General features: G+C 37.9%; 1 protein-coding gene across 13 annotated transcripts in view; it reads right to left on the reverse strand.

Moving 5' to 3' along the window:
• The window catches only part of LOC117407249 (dystrophin-like), an 809,654-nt gene that overhangs the window by 29,297 nt on the left and 759,886 nt on the right, over positions 1-20,471 (reverse strand). For all 13 annotated transcript variants that reach the window (XM_059028873.1, XM_059028880.1, XM_059028876.1 and 10 more), the window contains 4 exons: positions 16,711-16,785; positions 8,739-8,940; positions 6,586-6,671; positions 5,165-5,322 (listed from right to left, as the gene is read on the reverse strand). In XM_059028873.1, coding sequence (XP_058884856.1) covers positions 5,165-5,322; positions 6,586-6,671; positions 8,739-8,940; positions 16,711-16,785 — 521 coding nt within the window. The remainder of the gene's footprint in view (positions 1-5,164; positions 5,323-6,585; positions 6,672-8,738; positions 8,941-16,710; positions 16,786-20,471) is intronic.

Genomic DNA, 20,471 nt, shown 5'->3' on the forward strand with positions numbered 1-20,471 from the left:
GAGGAAAACTTTATACACATTGTAGCTAAACAGCCCATATTTCTGGCATTGCAGAATAACTGGCATATACATTAATATGGTACATGGTTACATAGGTTAAAAGGAAACATTTTAAAGTATTTTGGCTAAAGTAAACAACGTTGTCAGGTGTGTTCAATATGTTTGTTGTTTGACAGATTTAAGTACAGTTTAAAATTAATCAAATAAAAAATAATGGTTCTTATGCTCAGTTTCATAGCGGTCTCAATGCACTTTACAGAGCAAGAATTATACCCTCACCAAAACAAAGACAGGAAAATTACCTGTCAGCTGAACCACTATTCATTAGACAAGCCACAACTATCATCACACGAAATCTCACACGTCTGTAGGTCAAGAAATAACAGTATTATAAGCCGTTTTTTGATCCAGAGAAAAAACCTACTTGTTTTTTATTACAAAGTTGAGTCCACCAATGGAGGATCTATAACTGGGCACACACTGTTATTAAAAGAATATCAAGAGCTAAATAGATCAATACTAAGCTAAAGGAAATCAAACATTCATAAACTGGACAGTGAAAATTGTATCTGGAAGGTAGACATCTTTAAGTGACATGCCTTTTAAATGAACCAAACCAGCAATCACTACATCAACCATTTATTTATTTATTTTGGATTCAACCGCATACACCGATGAAAGGGGGGAAAATATGGAGGGATACAAACTGTCAAACATTTGTGCCAAATTCCATTAAAAAGTGAGCTCGTCAGACAGAGAGCACTAGTTGAATTGACATGGGTTACACAGTAATATATATATATATATATATATATATATATATATATATATACATATATATATATACATATATACACACACACACACACACACACACACACACACACATATACATACAGCTCTGGAAAAAATTAAGAGACCACTGCAAAATTATCAGTTTCTCTGGTTTTACTATTTATAGGTATGTGTTTGGGTAAAATGAACATTTTTGTTTTATTCTATAAACTACTGACAACATTTCTCCCAAATTCCAAATAAAAATACTGTCATTTAGAGCATTTATTTGCAGAAAATGACAACTGGTCAAAATAACAAAAAAGATGCAGTGTTGTCAGACCTCGAATAATGCAAAGAAAATAAGTTCATATTCATTTTTAAACAACATAATACTAATGTTTTAACTTAGGAAGAGTTTAGAAATCAATATTTGGTGGAATAACCCTGATTTTCAAGCACAGCTTTCATGCGTCTTGGCATGCTCTCCACCAGTCTTTCACATTGATGTTGGGTGACTTTATGCCACTCCTGGCGCAAAAATTCAAGCAGCTCGGCTTTGTTTGATGGCTTGTGACCATCCATCTTCCTCTTGATCACATTCCAGAGGTTTTCAATGGGGTTCAGGTCTGGAGATTGGGCTGGCCATGACAGGGTCTTGATCTGGTGGTCCTCCATCCACACCTTCATTGACCTGGCTGTGTGGCATGGAGCATTGTCCTGCTGGAAAAACCAATCCTCAGAGTTGGGGAACATTGTCAGAGCAGAAAGAAGCAAGTTTTCTTCCAGGACAACCTTGTACTTGGCTTGATTCATGCGTCCTTCACAAAGACAAATCTGCCCGATTCCAGCCTTGCTGAAGCACCCCCAGATGAGTCCAATTTTCAGCTGTGCCCAACACCTGGTCGTCTAATGGTTAGACGGAGACCTGGAGAGGTCTACAAGCCAGTGTCTCGCACCCACTCTGAAATGTGGTGGAGGATCGGTGATGATCTGGGGGTGCTTCAGCAAGGCTGGAATCGGGCAGCTTTGGCATGAATCAAGCCAAGTACAAGGTTGTCCTGGAAGAAAACTTGCTTCTTTCTGCTCTGACAATGTTCCCCAACTCTGAGGATTGGTTTTTCCAGCAGGACAATGCTCCATGCCACACAGCCAGGTCAATCAAGGTGTGGATGGAGGACCACCAGATCAAGACCCTGTCATGGCCAGCCCAATCTCCAGACCTGAACCCCATTGAAAACCTCTGGAATGTGATCAAGAGGAAGATGGATGGTCACAAGCCATCAAACAAAGCCGAGCTGCTTGAATTTTTGCGCCAGGAGTGGCATAAAGTCACCCAACATCAATGTGAAAGACTGGTGGAGAGCATGCCAAGAAGCATGAAAGCTGTGCTTGAAAATCAGGGTTATTCCACCAAATATTGATTTCTAAACTCTTCCTAAGTTAAAACATTAGTATTATGTTGTTTAAAAATGAATATGAACTTATTTTCTTTGCATTATTCGAGGTCCGACAACACTGCATCTTTTTTGTTATTTTGACCTCTCTATATTTGTCTTATTATTAACTGAATTAAAGGACTGACATGCTGAGGTTAGGCTGACAGGGAATTAATGTGTTTTCAGAGAAAATCCAGTAAGACTCCTAAACAGTCATTAGTTGTAGAAAAACAAAACAGTGGTCTTCTGTTTGGAGAACCTTAATTAGTACAAAGTACCGGATTCTGCTGGGGGGGGGGGGGTGGGGGGGGGGGGGGAGTTGATTCGGCACAATCCGGTAGTTTAAGTTTAACACTGACGCTTATCAACTGTAATTGCACAGGTATGATCTGTTTTATTTTAAAATGTCTGTCATGGTAACTCAGTGTGAATGTGAGCTGTGACTCTTACAGATTAGATGCAAATGTTTGAATCTCAACTGCTGGAGTTTAGAGGCCACCTTCTTCTGAGGCGGGGTGAGAAGCTAGAATGCCCGCACAATGAGTGGGGAGTGATGCTGAACCAGAAGGAGACAATGAGAATTTTCAGATCTTTAAAACTCTAAACTTAATTTCAAATCAGTTTGGCTGCTTTGTGTCGACTACGGTTCACTAGAGGCTAAACTGAGAACACTTAAATCTATTTCCTTTTAAATTGAGATAGATTGCGGGTTTCAGTTCCAGCAATGGACTACTAAGCATTCAACCTACTGCACCTCTTCGACTCCCACAGGGACACATTAAAACAGTTTAAAATCCCATGAAGCATTAAAACAAAGCAAAAAAAAAAAAAAAAAAACTTGATCAGTTTAAAGTGTCTCCCAGCAGTAATATTTCTAGGCAAGATTAAGGGAGCAAAAATACATAATATATAATATATCTATTTTAACATCATTGCTGAATCTCAGAAAAGGTTGCTCAAACTCACAACACCAAAGTGGCTAAAAATAGCCCCAAGCGAAATGACTGTAGAGGAAACTCTTTTAAATGACATTTAAAGCAGTGCATCATTTGAAAGGGCTTTAGTAGCTCATCTGGGTCATAAGAGTGTCAAAAAGAACAAAGTTCTGGCGAACAAAAGGAAGGAATAAAAGGAAGCTCCAGGTCACAGGAGAATTCTATTACCATGACAAGGAAGTGCCACCACTACACAAATTAAATGCATCTGTTACTGTCAGCAGACATGGTCCCTCACTTTATATATTGCTGCTGCTGTTGACGCTGCTTACTGAACCAACCTTGTCTTTTAGTTTGTTTGTGGGGTTGACAAAGGAAGTTGCACAAGTTACTTGATATATTTTTATGAATAAAATGAAGTTTGATATTCATTAAAGAAGCCAACAACCGAACAGTTCCACGAACAACAAGGGTTTTTAAATGTTGCAATTCTTGATTTAAAACTTCTGCTAAATAAGCTCCCACTCTTTTCTCAATGGTCATGGAATCAATAGGACTAGAACTAGGTGTAAAAAAAAATGACTAAAGACAGCACTACTAGAAAAACAAAACCTATTATGAAAGAGAGGTGGAGATGTTGGCAAAGTGAATTTTTGCTACCAAACTCAACCCAATTTCCTGTACAAATGGCACAGCTCCTTGAAAATGCACTGCAAACAGACAACTCCTCTTTGGATGAAGAATGTGCTTGTGGAGCACATTAGTGGTTTGTAAACATTTGCAGTCTGTAACTTGACAGTGGAACACTACTTTTCTAAGGCTTTTTCTCAGTTAACAAAAGAGCAAGGGAGACCTTGTATGTCTATTTCAAACACCTCTCACTGCTTGAATATAGGACTCGTTCCTGTAGGCACATAAAGGGTTTTAGGCTCAAGGAGAAAGTGACAACTGTTTTTTGAATGGTAAAGATTAAGCTATCATCTACTTGTAGTAATAATATGGTTCATAGTGATGAAAACAGTGATGACTCTATAGGCAAAACAGTTAAACAAAAACAATCCATTTTCAAAATAACAGCACAGCAAACAGAAGAGATCACTAGAATATAAAGCCTTTGCAGCAGTCAGAATTCCTATGAAGTGGTCAAAAGTCACGGATGCAGTTTAAACCCATAGAGTAATGCTCGGTGTAGGCATTTTATATATGCCATAATCATGGGCAACATATTGTACATCTTCAAAGCAGATTGTGTACTTATCCTATTATTATTATTATTATTATTATTATTATTATTATTATTATTATTATTATTATTATTATTAATAGTCGTAGTAGTAGTCGTAGTAGTAGTTCCATGTTACAAAGAAACCATGTCAGAAATCAACAATGCCGATCCCTAGGATGTCAAAAGTCATCAAGGTTTTGGAAGTAAAAGAGCATGATAGCTCTGGCTAACATCCACTATTACAAATCTTCATATATTTCGGTCTCGTATCATTCCCGGACTACTACAAATCCTCAGTCTTTTGACAGAGTAAAGTTGGTTTTGCATTTCACAGGAAAGTGTTAGTCTGCATAATCTCTCTGTGAATTTATACTTGAATAGACAATCCAGATACAAGTTAACCTACATCATAGAGATGTCCTATACAATTTAGCATGCCACACTGGGTTCTGGGGAAAACAAAACAAAACAAAACAAAACAAACTTTTGGTAATACATATTACATAAAAAATTAATGGCAAATTCTTGATGACTGTCCTTTTCTCCTTCAAACAATCCCTATTTTCTCACTCACCACAGCTGTTGCTAAGGGGAAGTGGAGGATAATAAAAATTAAAGTAGGTTCCCAGGACACATTTTGCCAGGAAAGGCGATTAGTGGATTAATGAAGTCCTTGGCAAGAAAGCAGACTGCTCGTCCTGCCAGCAGCTCAGTCTCTGTAACCTCTGAATAAAGGAAGCAATGTTGTTGCAGGGGGTGGCTAGTTGGGACCGCAGTGCTTAACGACTTACAAACTGGAAGCAGCTCCTGACGCTGGGTTCGATGTTGCTGCCGCCGAAGGAAGCCACCTCTCCCAGCTGCCGAGGAATCTGGATGGAGTCGTGCAAGAGGAGGCCTAGTCTTCGCTGGTCGCAGAAACCTGTGGGGCTGGCCACCTGCTTAAACAAGTCTGAGGAGAACCAACCGAGTCAGCGGAGGTGGGCTGACGAAGTGCAGCTTCCCTTATTAAAGTTTACCACAGTCATTTTACAGTTTGCGCATGCTTTTCTCCATGGTTATACTATGCATTTACAGTAAGATTGTTTTTAAAATATGCTTTACCATACAGTACAATATATATTTCAAGGGAATTGTCTGTATTTTAATTCAGCAAGCCATAAATAAATATAAGTCGCTCCCAATTAGTCTGGAGAATATAAGTTTTACTAGAGTTGTGTGTTCGAGTCTGTGTGCACGCTGTGTTCGTGTAAATTCTTATTTGTTTATTTAGCAGACGACTTTATCCAAGGCGACTTACAAAGACTAGGGTGTGTGAACTATGCATCAGCTGTGATAGATAGATAGATAGATTTTTTTTTACCTTACAAAAAACAAACAAACAAAATAGTAAGGCAATGTCAAGACCGTTTCTCCAAACTTACCCTCCAGGCCTTTTTCTGCATACATTAATTTGTAGTAAGAAATTTAAACATTATTGAAAACGGAGAGCACAGATTCAGGGAGATCTGAATAAGTTTAATTATAAACAACGCAAGGTCTATAGCAGTTAAGCAAATATTTAAATATTCTCAGTGGCATAAGTTTTGGAAAATACTTTATTCTTTGCTTTTATATGTCTTGATCATATACAGTTTATAGGTCAGCAATTTGCAATTCATTTTGTAATTCATTTTTATAATAAAGGTTTTTTCTGCCTTCCCCTTGATTAATGAAATTGAGTAGAGCTCCATCAAGTAAGACTTTTGAAAATTAAGTAAAAGCATGCAATTCCTTTGAATACCTTTTGATTAAACAATAGTAAGTCCACATTCACTCAGGTTCAACCTCTACTTCTAATGCAGAGCTCTCCAACCTTTTTGACTAAAGGAGCCATACCGATGACCAGTGTTCTCTTGCAGAGCCAGAAAATGGCAAACATGTGAACTTTAATACTGAATGTAATGTTAGGAAATGTTTACTCAAACTAAAAAACTTTGTAAACTGTTACACTAAGCCTCTGCATGTTTGTGTTTATTAAAACAAACAAACACACATTGACAAGTATAACACAGCATCAAAGTTGTTGCATTAGGACGTTACCTACTAGGCCTCTGCTTCGACTACAGTTTGCCTCTGCAAATATATACTTTTTTTGTTGGGCAGCCCTCTTAAAAACAAACAAACAAACAAACAAACAAACAAACAAACAAACACAAAACCCAGATTAACTTACATCTGTACTTGTCCTCCAAATGTGCTTTACAGAGTGAAACCATGCCGGTTTTGAACGACAGAACACGAATCTTCCCTGTTCTGCCCCTGTGAATGGCAACCAAGGCAGGGCATTAAACTCATAATCCTAAACTCAATGGCAGTTTACAACAAATAGATGCACATAAACAGCACTGCTTATATAAACAAGGCCACTTCTTTCCTATTTTAATCAAATACACCAACAATTTGAGACAACCCAGCTTTAATGCAATCATCTCCTAGTGAAATGTACAACATTGCAAATCAATTTTAAGCAATCAGCCAATTCAGTTAGCACAATTAGTTTTGTTAAAGAATCCCTGAAGAGTTATTTAACCTTTTACTGTTGAAAAATCTGCTTAGTATACAAACAGCTTTAAGCTTCTAGAGAAGTTTATTTTTAGCTGTAACTGGAGTACTCAGGTAATGCAGCTGTGCAGCTATTGAAGAACACAATTATTACAAAACCGGGAAGATTCCCTTGATGGAGAATAACCTGCTACATACTAACATAGGACTGAAGGAAGGGTGAAGAGTGCTGGGATTAGAGTAGCCTTTTAGTGTTCAGATGCACAACACTGCTCACCACGTTTAAGTAATCAGCCAATTCTAATCAAATCCGAAACAAATTTGCAAAAGTACATAAAAAAAGACTCCTAAAATGTTTACTCATTTATTTATTTTTTGTTCAATGCGCTTTGTAAATAAGGAACATAATGCATCTCTCATGGCTCAGATTATGGCCTTAGGGTTTCACAAGGGCCAAGAAACAAACAAACAAAAAAAATCCTCTTACAGAACAGCTGAGACTCAAATAAGGCCCAATCAAGATGCAAGCCCATTGTTTCACATAAAGTGGCATCGCCTCAATTAAAAAGGATATACAGTACGCTGTGTCCTTAAGGTTTTCTGCTGCCACGTGCACAAAACAAAAGTTGCAAGGCACTCAGTGGAGAGACAGGATTAAGGTCTTAAAAACAGCTAGCAGATACACAAGATGCATGGAAATATCTTTTGCAGGATTCCCAACAATTCTCTAATGGAAATTTGAAGCATGGGACACTTAATCTCAATCCGAGGATGCTTAAAACATGGGGTGTGAATCCAGCATTTATCTTCAGGCTTCCACACGTTTTTGGGTAGAATATCAGAATCTACTGGACAACAGCAGTGTCAGACCTAAACAGGTTAGGTCAGGAGCAATATCGAGAAACTCTATCAGCTGTTGTGAGACTCCAGGTAAGTGGCTCCACAAGTCAAGTACACTTAGAAAAGGCTCACTAAAAGGCTACTGCAGTGCATAGTCACGGTTAGTTACCGCTACTACTGGGCTGCGTTTTAGATAACATTTTACTTTGAATTAACCTGTACTGTATGTTCATGCACTGCAAGTGCTTTTTCATAGTAGTGCCCAGTAATCTCCCTTGTGGATGTTTTTTATTGATTTTTTCTTTCTCCAAGAGTTTCACCATTGTGAAGACCAAAGGTCATGTCATAAAACTGTGCTACCTTGTGAGCAGTTAGCGTGGAGTAGCAGTGTTTATACACGTCTTATTGACTTCCTGGGTTCAACTAATGGCATATCAATAAATCTTTTTTCAATCTTAGCTTTTTTCCCCGCTTAAATTGACAACAGTTCATCTTGCGTATTGTACTACACAACAAAAGTGAATTAATTGAGATGACCGCCCCTGCATCTATGTGGTCACAAAACTAATGATGTGCCATGGCAGAGATTTCTATCAGTGATCAGGTCCGACTCCCCACTGTAACAATCCTTTCCTCAAGGAACATCAACTCCCACCGCAGAATAAAATTAGGTGGCTCCCAGGTTTCAAAATAACATTTAAGGTAAAACTTAGAAATAGACAAAGTAGAAAATGTTTCTGCTAGTGCCTTTGTCAGGTTAACTTAGATTTTTTTTGTGCTTCTTTTTCTTTCCCTCATGAAAAGTATGCAAATTTGAACACCAAAGGAGACCTGCAAGAGTGGGTTCAATGCACCGACATATACAACATTTTATTAACACAGTAGTATAAACAGGATAGGTCATAAATTGTATTTTACTCTCAATATTCTTTATTCTTGTGTGTGTGTGTGTGAGAACCAAGAGATGAATCTCCCAAGACTTACGTGTCATAAACGTTGAGCAGCCAGTTGAGGCACATGTCCACACACAGTGGCACATTGACCAGGTTGTTGTGCTCCTGCTCTAGCCGGTCATATATTGTGGTCAAGCAGTTAATGATCTGGAGGATGTCCATGAGCTGCTCGTTCTGTTTGAGGTTGTGTTGGTCAAAGGCCTCACACGCTGCCAAAAGGCCCAAGAGATCCACTGCATCAAACAAAATGACATGGTATAATACATTAGAAGTCCCGTCCCACTGCAACCTATTAGCAGCAACTGTACTTAAGGCTGAGGCCCCCTGTGAGTGTTTACTGATGGGATTGGATCTGTGCAGGAATCTTCAAAGTAACAGAGCGAGTTAAGAGCGTTGTGCTAGAATTACAGATACTGTATCGCCCGAACTGCAATGCCTTCCGATGTTTGACAATTATTTTCTAGACGGCAAGAAAGAAAAGTAAAGAAAGTAATGTTTGGGATAAAGACAAGCTTACCATGAAATGTTATCTTTTGAAAATCCACCAATCCCACCGTAAAAATCAGTGTTGTAGAACATGTACCAACGTCTCTGCGGGAAGCTGTCAACATCATAACTATTCACAGTTTTGCTGTTTAAAGATTCTTTAAATTATCCTTTTAGCACCCAAGTCCAAAATGACGTCTCCAAATCAAAGTCTTAATTCTCAGGAGCTTCCATTGAAATTGTAATAAGTTTTAGATGATACTCATCTGCATTTATTCATTTGAACGACCCCTGAGTAAAAATTAATAACAACCAAGATCGTTCCAAAAGTTGTATCTTAGGTCAGAAGTATTAAGCATCCCGGCAACATCAGTCCCCAGGTATTCTTTATAGCTAGGCAGATTGTAAGCAAGTGCCAGTGCCTTTTTTAAAATGTGTTTTTTTCTCTTGATTGGTTGTTACTGTGACTTGTTATGGATTTAAACAACTTTTTTTTTTTCTGGATTTTGCTTTGACCCCCAACTGGTACAAATCAACACAAATAAGGTAAAAAATATATTTAATTACTACTGCATATGCATAAACTGATGTAATCAATTAATATGCATAATAGTTTTTAAAGCGTTACTTGCCATGTTGCATAGTAATCCACAGCTCCACATGTATTACTGAGTTTTTTTTGTTTTGTTTTTACCCTTTCATAACGTCGATGAATCGATGCACCAGATTTTTTCGTGAACGATACATCGATAGTAAAAAATTAGGCATCGCCCCAGCCTTAGTACTTATAATAAATTGTGGAGAGTGTAGATCTCGACATAGCATTCTAAAATGTTTAAACCACAACAGGCTCTATAAAAAATACATTAAGTATATTAAAGAGTACGTAGCGGGGTTCTGAAAAATATAGCATAATATGTCCCCATGTGTTTCTACAACTGTTTAAATAACATACCCGTCATTTTTCTTTTCATTTTTAACATCCCAACAACTTTTTACACTCTGTTTAAAAGCTCTTTTCAAAATGTCCGCTCTAGTGCACTGATCCATGATGTGGTACGAAACTGAAAAGCCAAAGCACTATACATATACACATATATACAGTGCCTTGCAAAAGTATTCAGACCCCTGACCAATTCTCTCATATTACTGAATTACAAATGGTACATTGAAATTTCGTTCTGCTTGATATTTTATTTTAAAACACTGAAACTCAAAATCAATAATTGTAAGGTGACATTGGTTTTATGTTGGGAAATATTTTTAAGAAAAATTAAAAACTGAAATATCTTGCTTGCATAAGTATTCAACCCCCACACATTAATATTTGGTAGAGCCACCTTTCGCTACAATAACAGCTTTAAGTCTTTTGGGGTAAGTATGTACCAGCTTTGCACACAGTGTCGGAGTGATTTTGGCCCATTCTTCTTGGCAGATTTGCTCCAGGTTGCTCAGGTTGGTTGGACGACGCTTGTGGACCGCAATTTTCAAATAGTGCCACAGATTCTCAATGGGATTGAGATCAGGACTTTGACTGGGCCACTGTAGGACATTCACCTTTTTGTTCTTGAGCCACTCCAATGTTGCTTTGGCCTTGTACTTGGGATTATTGTCCTGCTGAAAGGTGAATTTCCTCCCAAGCTTCAGTTTTTTAGCGGACTGAAGCAGGTTCTCTTGCAGTATTTCCCTGTATTTTGCTCCATCCATTCTTCCTTCAATTTTAACAAGATGCCCAGTCCCTGCTGATGAGAAGCATCCCCACAGCATGATGCTGCCACCACCATACTTCACTGTAGGGATGGCGAGTCTTGAGGCATGGGCAGTGTTAGGTTTGCACCACACACAGCGCTTTGAGTTTTGGCCAAAAAGCTCTATCTTGGTCTCATCTGACCACAAAACCTTTTCCCACATCGCAGCTGGGTCACTCTCATGCTTTCTGGCAAACTCCAGACGTGCTTTCAGATGCTACTTTTTGAGTAACGGCTTCTTTCTTGCCACCCTCCCATACAGGCCAGTGTTATGCAGAGCTCTTGATATGGTTGACTGGTGCACCATTACGCCACATCCAGCCACTGAACTCTGTAGCTCCTTCAAAGTGCTTGTTGGCCTCTCTGTGGCTTCTCTCACAAGTCTCCTTGTTTGAGCGCTGAGTTTTGAGGGACGGCCTTTTCTTGGCAGTGCCTGGGTGGTGTGATGCAGCTTCCACTTCCTGATTATTGATCCAACTGTGCTCACTGGAATATCCAAACACTTGGATATTATTTTGTACCCTTTCCCTAATCTATGCATTTGTATTACTTTATCTCTAACTTCTGTAGAATGCTCTTCATTTTCCTTCAGATTCACAGCCTGACCAATGATCCTTCAACAGTGGGGTTTTTATCCAGAAAATGTGACAGCAACTTTAATGGTTCACAGGTGGAGGCCAATGGTAAGGTAATTGTGTCCTCGTTAGGGCAATTTCTTTCATCGGTGTAAACTGGGAGCTTCCACAGCACAGGGGTTGAATACTTATGCAAGCAAGATATTTCAGTTTTTTATTTTTCTTAAAAATATTTCCCAACATAAAACCAATGTCACCTTACAATAATTGATTTTGAGTTTCAGTGTTTTAAAATAAAATATCAAACAGAACGAAATTTCAATGTACCATTTGTAATTCAGTAATCTGAGAGAATTGGTCAGGGGTCTGAATACTTTTGCAAGGCACTGTATATATATATATATAGCATCAGTTCTTCTAGGTACACTTGCACACAGTTTTTGAAGGAACTCGGCAGGTAGGTTGGCCCACAATTATTTTTTTTTAAAAATCGCTCTTCCTGTCATTTAGAGGATGTTAACAATGAAAAGAAAAAAATGGCAGGTACGTTATTTACACAGTTGTAGCAACACGTGGGGACGTGTCATGCTATATTTTTCGGAACGCTGCTGCTTACTCCAATATCAGCTTTTCATCTGTTTCTTCTATTTAGATTATGTTTAAGTGTACAGTGGCTACCTGGAATAAAGTTGAGTGTACTTTCTCTTGCACTCTTTGTATGACTGACACAGCAAAGTGTGCACAAGAAATACAACTTGATTAGGAGTTAGCCATCGAACACTTATAAACAAGCATTAAAAACATGGTGTGGTTATGAAGTCATGTGACCTGTTCGCTCTGCTGTTGTTATAACACAAGTTAACACAGAGCAATGGACAAGCGGTCAAGACGGCGATGCATCCGAAGCTTTAAAGTGTTATTGCATTAACTGCCGTTCTGGAAATAAATCTTTTTTTTTTCTACAGCAACAGTGCAGAAGAGGCCTAGTGGCTTTATAAAGCTTGTTAAACATAACCTGAACAATGAAATGTCCATTCACACTAACCAGCAGAGGTGAAATTCAACTTACAGTAAAAAAACTAAATTAAAAAGACCATCATTTTTGACTGTTAAATGTCTTTTTTATTAACCCTTTACGACTGATTTTTAAATGGACACGGTCCAAACTCAGAATGACCTCGCATTTTAAAGTTATAAGCGGTTTAAACAAACGTATAACCACCCTTTAGGATCCAACTAATTTTGACAGTTGCCCAGAACCAAGTAACAACAATAACATACCAATGCAAAGCTCCCAGCACCCACTTCAACAAGGTTTCTGAGGAGTATTTCTGATGCAGTTTATTTATTTATTTGACTTTCAGCTTTTAGAATTGTGTCCAGATTTTAAAACGAGGAAGTACTGGATGTCTTATGTGAGTATTTTATTCTCTTAGAATGGATGCTTTACAACTTTATCTTCCTGTGGTCCCACTAAATCCCTAGTAGGAAATCTCTGTGAAATGTCAAATAATCTGTTTATAGACTCTTCACATCAATATAAGAAAACTGCAATCTGTTTTCAGACATTTCCAGTCCTGAATACTTCTCCTTTAATATATCAAAATCATTTCAGACCTGTCTTTTACCACTGATGTAACTGTAACTGAATTTAAGTATATCTCTAAAGGAGTTTGATACTCAAACGCCTGTCATGCCTGAAAAGTGAAAACAAATATCACTGCTAAATCCAAACAAATGACTACATTTCAAAAGCCTTTTCTGCAGACTACTATACCAGCCTTTTTTTAGGGGATGCAAGTGAAAAGACTAAAAAGACATAAAAGAAAGAAAAGTCTAACTTGCTTTATTTCTGCCTAAACAGGGAAATTCCGGGAGAAGATTTACCTTGTCGCCAGAAAATTGAAAACACATCCTCATTTTTGCCATGTATGCGACTCTGGCTGGAATCCTCCAATGAGCACGTAAATCAAGTTAAGTACTTGATATTCTGCTGATGTATCCAGTCGCAGACAATCTTGTGTCTTTCAACAGTGTTTATGTAGTCATTTAAAAAGAATGCTTACTGTTACCTTACAGCCCTATTCAACAGCCCCCCCCCTCTCCTCCTCTTCTTCTTTACCCCTTTTTGCAGATCCTGGTACATTAATTTGCTGACAAATAGAAATGTAACTGTTTCAAGATCTGTGTCTTGTCCAACATCAGCAAATCAACAGCCTATTTGTTAATACATTTCCCACGGGGCCAGAGAAAGATGGTTCTTCTAATATCAATTCGTTAGTAAAACTGGTAATGCCCTGGTGGTTTCAAAACACCTCCCATCTCGGGGGCGCTCAGCTGAAAGCTCGGTTGCCCAGAGAGCAGTGATCAATAGTAATTAAGTGAGCTCCTAAAGCGGTCGGGTAGCACTTGAGTTCTACATGCAGCTTCATAATGAACCTCTGTCTCTCAGTATATGGGAAGGCGTTCTTGCTAAGTAGATAACGCTAGCATCTAAATGATGCCATTTAGAATGAACTTTGTTTTCCTGTCTAGTTTGGGCTTGCCTTGTTGTACTTGCATTGTTGTTCGTGCCAACGCAATACAGTGTATGATGTCTTTGTGCATTCTCATTGCAATGCATTTACTGCAAATTCCCTTAAAGTTGTAAACTCAGAAAATCATGCTTTTACTTTACAGTCCCTCTCATAAGAATAAGAAGGTTCTTAAGTCTCTTCAAGAGGTCAATTTTCCCGCTCCACCACTTCCTGTGTTACAGGTAACAGGCGACTTCATATAGTTTCTTTAATGCTGCATATACAGACACTTAGCAGGACCGTCTGTCTGACTGAAAAGGCCTTGGGAGAACCCTGTACATACTAATGCAGCGTGTGCTGCTTTGTTACATCCCTATGTTGTCATTTGCAAGTGCTTAACACCGACCATTCTGCTTTGATCATCTCTCTGCAGAAATGTTGTATAAGGGTTTGCATGCTAGTGTATTCATTACATGGAACTCACATTGTAAGGTCATGTTAAATGGAAGCAGATGAACACTTTTTATGTGTACTAAAATAAGGTCTTGTGTTTTACGTGCATGTCAGTTAAATAAACTCATGTGTTAGGACACAGTCCTGTCCAATATAGTAAATGAAAAAAACAGGTCATTGAATCTTTTGTTTCTGCCAGTGGGTGCTTTGAACTGGTATTACTACAATAACTATTGCACTCACACACACACATAGCCTTCACCACTGTCCAAATTTAAGACATTACTCTGTAGCCCTCTGGATGAAATTGTCAGCAATTTTATTGAACTCTAGATCTTTGGTAAGGTCTCGATGAACATTAAAGACAGCAACATGATTCTTCCGAGTCTGGAGAATGATTATTCTGCAATAATGAGGATCAAAACGGCCACAGTCAGAAGGATTCCTAGAACTTTGCAGTACTCAAGGTAGCATAGTCTGCAAGTATAAATTTTCAATGAAATGCAATGAAATCATTCATGAACACTAGATATTGGGATATTTTTTCTGCTAAATTATATCCAAAAACATGTCTCGAAGTTTTATCTCTACACATCTGTCATTTGTATAAAACTCCATTACTTGTTTGACTTTAGCATTTTTGTTTTTACAGCTACAATAGTTCAGTTTGATGGAACTGTACCAGTATGGTCTGAGAAATGTATTTTCACTGTGCGGGAGCTTTTCATTTCAGCCATTTTTTTAACGTTTGATTTCTGGGCAATGTTTTTAGCAAGACAGATCGTTAAATGACCTTTATCACAAAAAACACAAACTCGTGGGGTGGGTGCTAAGCACGCGCTTATTTTTCCCCCCCATGGGTGCTTGAGCACCGCAGCACCCATGGAGTCGGCGCCTAGGATTGAAACTTTCAATTTTTTTTATGCCTTTAAAAGAATTCTGTTCGTGTTGACAATCTGGATAAACGTAATGCCCTTCATGTGTACAATGTAGTGTATGCAGTCACAAGATAGATAACAGTAGCAGGCATTGTATGGAAAAACCAACAATACTGTTGGACTTGTTCCAAATTCATAGTCAAAAGCACTTGTATCCTGCACCCCCCTACTACAGATGAGACAATAGCCTACACACAAAAACACTGCTGACCCAATGATGTTCCAACACTGACTACTATAATGGGATTAAATGACTAGAAAGGCATTATCTGCTCATTACAACTCTTGTCTTTGAGAAACAAGCAGTGGTAAGTGACCTCCATGGAATTGCATGACAGGGGCAAGATTGATTTTCAGAAGAGGGCCTTGGCAGAAAGCTTTCCAGCTAGAATGAAATGTATGCATTTAACATAGATGAAATCAAAGGTCACTACTGTAAGTGTGATGGTTTGCCATCCATGTGTTCTGGGATGTACAGCTAAGAAAGTCACTCCAATTAACCTCATTTAGCAGGAAATAGGGTTTATGTAGGTAAATATTTGGTCTACAAATATAAAAACTAAGCTATTTTGTGTTAATTTAAATCTTACCTGTCTACAATGAATCACTAAAATTACCCCTTATTATTACTTAAGTATAGCTTTCCCATTTTATCTACTAATTGAATGTCAGTGTTTTGTAAAAAAAACAGTTGAGAACAGTGTCCAACTTGATCATATTTTCCAAAAATACATTTAAACCAGTGCTGCAGTCCCTTTTCTGATGCACTACTTGAAGAATTTGTAAATTAGATAACCACATGCCAAAATGAATGGTTTTATCCCAGTGTAAAGATATATTTTTTTAATAGTGAGTTTGGTTAGTTCATTTTGGCATTTGGGTATCCAGTGAATTAAAGAAAACATTCAATTATGACATGAGGTTGTAAGGTTCACTTTGTATGAGAGTTCAAATGGTTACCACACTAGCACAACTGGTATTGACATGGTTACCACAGACTGGTACTAGCACAACTGGTATTGACTTTACCGGATGTGAAATACACATTGTACATTAGGCAGTTTATTTAGTTTATCTTTCTTCAGCCGGCTTCACCTGAAAACCTATTCTGTTTCGCCCTAAAGACTACTGAATTGCCAAACATGCAACTGAGGTCAAATTCCAATAAACAAAACTGCGCCCATCACTTCGCATTTAAAGTACCGTCTTTCAGGCCAGTCAGCAATATAAGAGTTTGCTCCAGGCAGGTAATGAAATTAGATCTCAACCCAAGTGGGTCATACTCACAGCAGAGAGCTTTCTGCAGTCTTCGAAGCTTCATGGCGGTTCTGTACGCAGAGAACCTGACATTGTTCAGGTCAGCTGGAAAAAAACAAAAAAAAACAAAAGACAGTCTTTACTATAACACCTTCCCATTTATGATAACACACAACATCATACCTTTATTAACAGACGGTTTATTGTTAATGTGCATTCCCATTGTAAAACATCACTGGAGGCATCACTGCTCGACTATTTCAATGCTGAAGAGCTGCAGCTCCACTCAAAATAGCTGCTCTCATAGCACTCTGTACCAGATACCCTTGGTCTTGGACATTCTTTTCATTATTCACTGACTAATTTCCATACAAGGCAGTGAAACTATTTTACTACAGTAGCAATAGTAGCATTGCCTTTAAATGCAAAATAAAGCAAACCAATTTCAATTTTGCATGGAGTCCAAACCTGAAAGTGGCACCCATGTCCTTTATGCACGCAGGTTTTGTCGGGACTCTCAGGTTTGCAGTTGTCTGCGTCCCCAGGACACACGTCTGTCTGTCTGACACAGGCAGCCCCATCATAGATTATTTATTTTTTTTTTTTTTTATAAAATCATGCAGGTAATACAGAACTGGAAAACACGGACCCAGGATCGGAGCGGACTGAAGGACTGAAGGACTGAACACTATACCGAGTTGCGCCCCTTTCACGTGACCTCCTGTGTACAGTTGCGTGTTTTGCTGAAATCCATTTCTGTCTTTCTTGCTGACTGCCTCCAAAGCATAAGCAGCTGTGTTTGAAAGATGTTAGCAGCTGCTGACAGAAAGAAATGGCTCAGAGAAGTTTAGTGGACTTTTTTCACTATTTAGTTGCACTGTAGTTACAATACTGCTAAGTTTAACTTGTCTACTGGTTGCTTGTTCATTCCTTGCAAAAGAAGTTCTGATGTTTTGTACCGGTAGCTAGATATATAGAGAAAAAGAAAGAAATGCGGTCATTTAAGTCTCTATACTACTAGCCGATCGTATAAAATATGTTTTAAAACTGTGTGTTACATTTTATATTAAATAAGTTGATTCAGTTTTAAGAAATGCAACTAAAGCAGGACTTCACTTCCCAATTTCTTAGAGCTTAGTGTTCTGTCACTGAGAACAAAGCACGCACCTTTTGCAATATTGAATAAGCAAGTTAGTTAGTTTGGGGAACTCAGTAGAAAAATGACAAAAAAATTATGATTTATGAATTTGATTCTGGAGCATTTGGTCTCCTTTAATGTAAAAACAGTGGGGGATGCCTGATTGAGTATAATGGTTAGTTGTCCTTTGATATTTATGGAATTTTGCTTTTGTGGGTTATATTTAGGGCTTCTGATTTTCGGTTTTAACCGATAAAACCCGATAAAACACCCCCAATACAAAAAAATGAAATCGGTGGATAGCCAATAAACACCGGAAGAACTGTGGAAATGGTTAATCAATTCACGTTGACTTTACCCTTTTCCCATTAAAAAATAAAACCTACTACAATAATAATAAATACATTTCCCAGCGCTGCTGGGCAACGTCCCGCCTTCCTGATTCATTCTAAATACTTTAAACCCGCCCTAACTACTGAATGACAGCACATTCCTACTTTTCTATTGGAGACTCTGCTTATAAGATTTTAAACGAGATTACAATCAGGATGGAGGCTTGTTAGCGGGATTTCAAGCTGTAGGAGGCTGTGTGGTCCAGTGGTTAAAGAAACAGGCTTGTAACCAGAAGGTCCCCGGTTCAAATCCCACCTCAGCCACTGACTCATTGTGTGACCCTGAACAAGTCACTTAACCTCCTTGTGCTCCGTCTTTCGGGTGAGACGTAATTGTAAGTGACTCTGCAGCTGATGCATAGTTCACGCACCCTAGTCTCTGTAAGTCGCCTTGGATAAAGGCGTCTGCTAAATAAACAAATAACATAAATAATTACAGTTAAGATAGGATTTAAAACAGAATTGTGGCGAAATGTACAAAAATGCCTACACACAAAAACCCCAGTAGAATGTGACCATAGGGATTTCGTTGTGAAAGACTGCAATGGAAAGAAGGTACAACTTAAGTGTGCAAGTACTGTCGAGTTACTACTATACATATTTTGACAGAAAAAATAAAAAACGCTGATGCATTTTGAAAAGTAACGAAAAACACTACATTTCATAAAGTATATCAAAAACGAAAGCCCTGAAAAAAACGATTTACATAAAACTAGAAAATAGCTAAAAATAAGCACCGAAAAATACAATTAATAAAACCCGAAAAATAGTCGCCCTAGTTATATTTTAGCCTTTTTGTTCGTTGTTCTTTTAGTCAGAAAAAATGTGTTTTTTTTTAGCGCTTGCTTCTTATTGTTAAATTGTCAAAACTTTAATAAATGAAGAAAAAAAAAATGTTTACCATAATATTTAAACCCTTGTACTTTATTGGGACCCCCAAAATTTCCTCTGGGACCTTCAGTTTTTTTAGTTGAGAGTCCTGGACTCTCAATGGGAAAAAGTTTTGGAGAGCCCTGATCATGAGATAAATAAGTAGGTAGATTCTGTTTGTTGACTTGTTCTGCTGCATTTAGTGTTTTGGGGCTTTTGGTAAAACTATAACACTGTATGCGTTCTAATGCAATATGTGGAACAAATCTAGAAAAATGTGTCCATGAGAATTTTTTCCTGCTTAACTCCCACATTCAAAAATCACACTGCATTACAAGAATACAGATTCCAAATTATATGTCTGAACTGCAACATCCAGATCTGCTATGAAATATGACATTAATATTAATACAACATACGGTTTATTATGATATTTATATATCAAAATATTGTTAAACACAAAACAAAAGGTCATAATAGTCAAGGTTTATGATAAACTGATAATGTACTCTTGGAAACAGTAATCAATGCACCGTCTTACTTCAAAATGAATCTGGAAGTGCATCTGCTCAGACTATATTGAGTAGATAATGCTAGGCACGAATTTGCTAAGCATGGCTATGCAACATACTCCAGATTGGGATTCAAAGGTTTCAATCTCATCAGGAGGAGGGTGTTTTGGTGGTTCATAGTTTACTTTGGATTCACTTCAATGCAATTAAAAAAGCCTAAATACCATATACTAATCTGCAATGTCTAATTAGTAGACATATTGCAGGTTAGTAAAAAGTAGAAAGACTATTTGTTCACTAGCTACTCTGACAGGATTTATTTTCTCCACCGCAAATTGTTATGTTCTGCGGTTCCCTGAGCTGCTGTACTAACACAGTCACCACTCTAATCAAGCTTTCTGTACAAGTAACAAGGTAATCCTCTAACAAGAAAAATCTCAGTGTGAAAAGAAAAGATCATTCTGAAAATAGCACTGAAATGTTCCCCACTGAATTGCAAAACAAAACATAGATGCTACATTTGTATTCTTACTTACAGGTTGTCAACCCTACAGGTTTGTTTAGAAATCAAAGAAAAGCAGCTCATGGATCAACATAGCACAAGCTGCAGGCAATCAACGCTAAATGATCAGCCTAACATTAAAACATAGCGTGATAACACTTTTGTCTGAATTGTTACAAATTATGTTCTTGTCGGTTTCTGGTTTCTTAAACGCAAGGTCAAATATTCTATTTGGATTCATGGATAGAGAATTTAATTGGAGCCTGGGTGGAGAAACTATTTAGCTTTTAACTATAACAGTAAAGTATAATGAATGTTTTCTTCAGAATGCACAGATTACAGACAATGTGTGTATACTGATTAAGTCTGTAACACTA

This window comes from Acipenser ruthenus, chromosome 8, assembly GCF_902713425.1.
Source record: "Acipenser ruthenus chromosome 8, fAciRut3.2 maternal haplotype, whole genome shotgun sequence".
In the NCBI taxonomy this organism is placed as follows: domain Eukaryota; kingdom Metazoa; phylum Chordata; class Actinopteri; order Acipenseriformes; family Acipenseridae; genus Acipenser; species Acipenser ruthenus.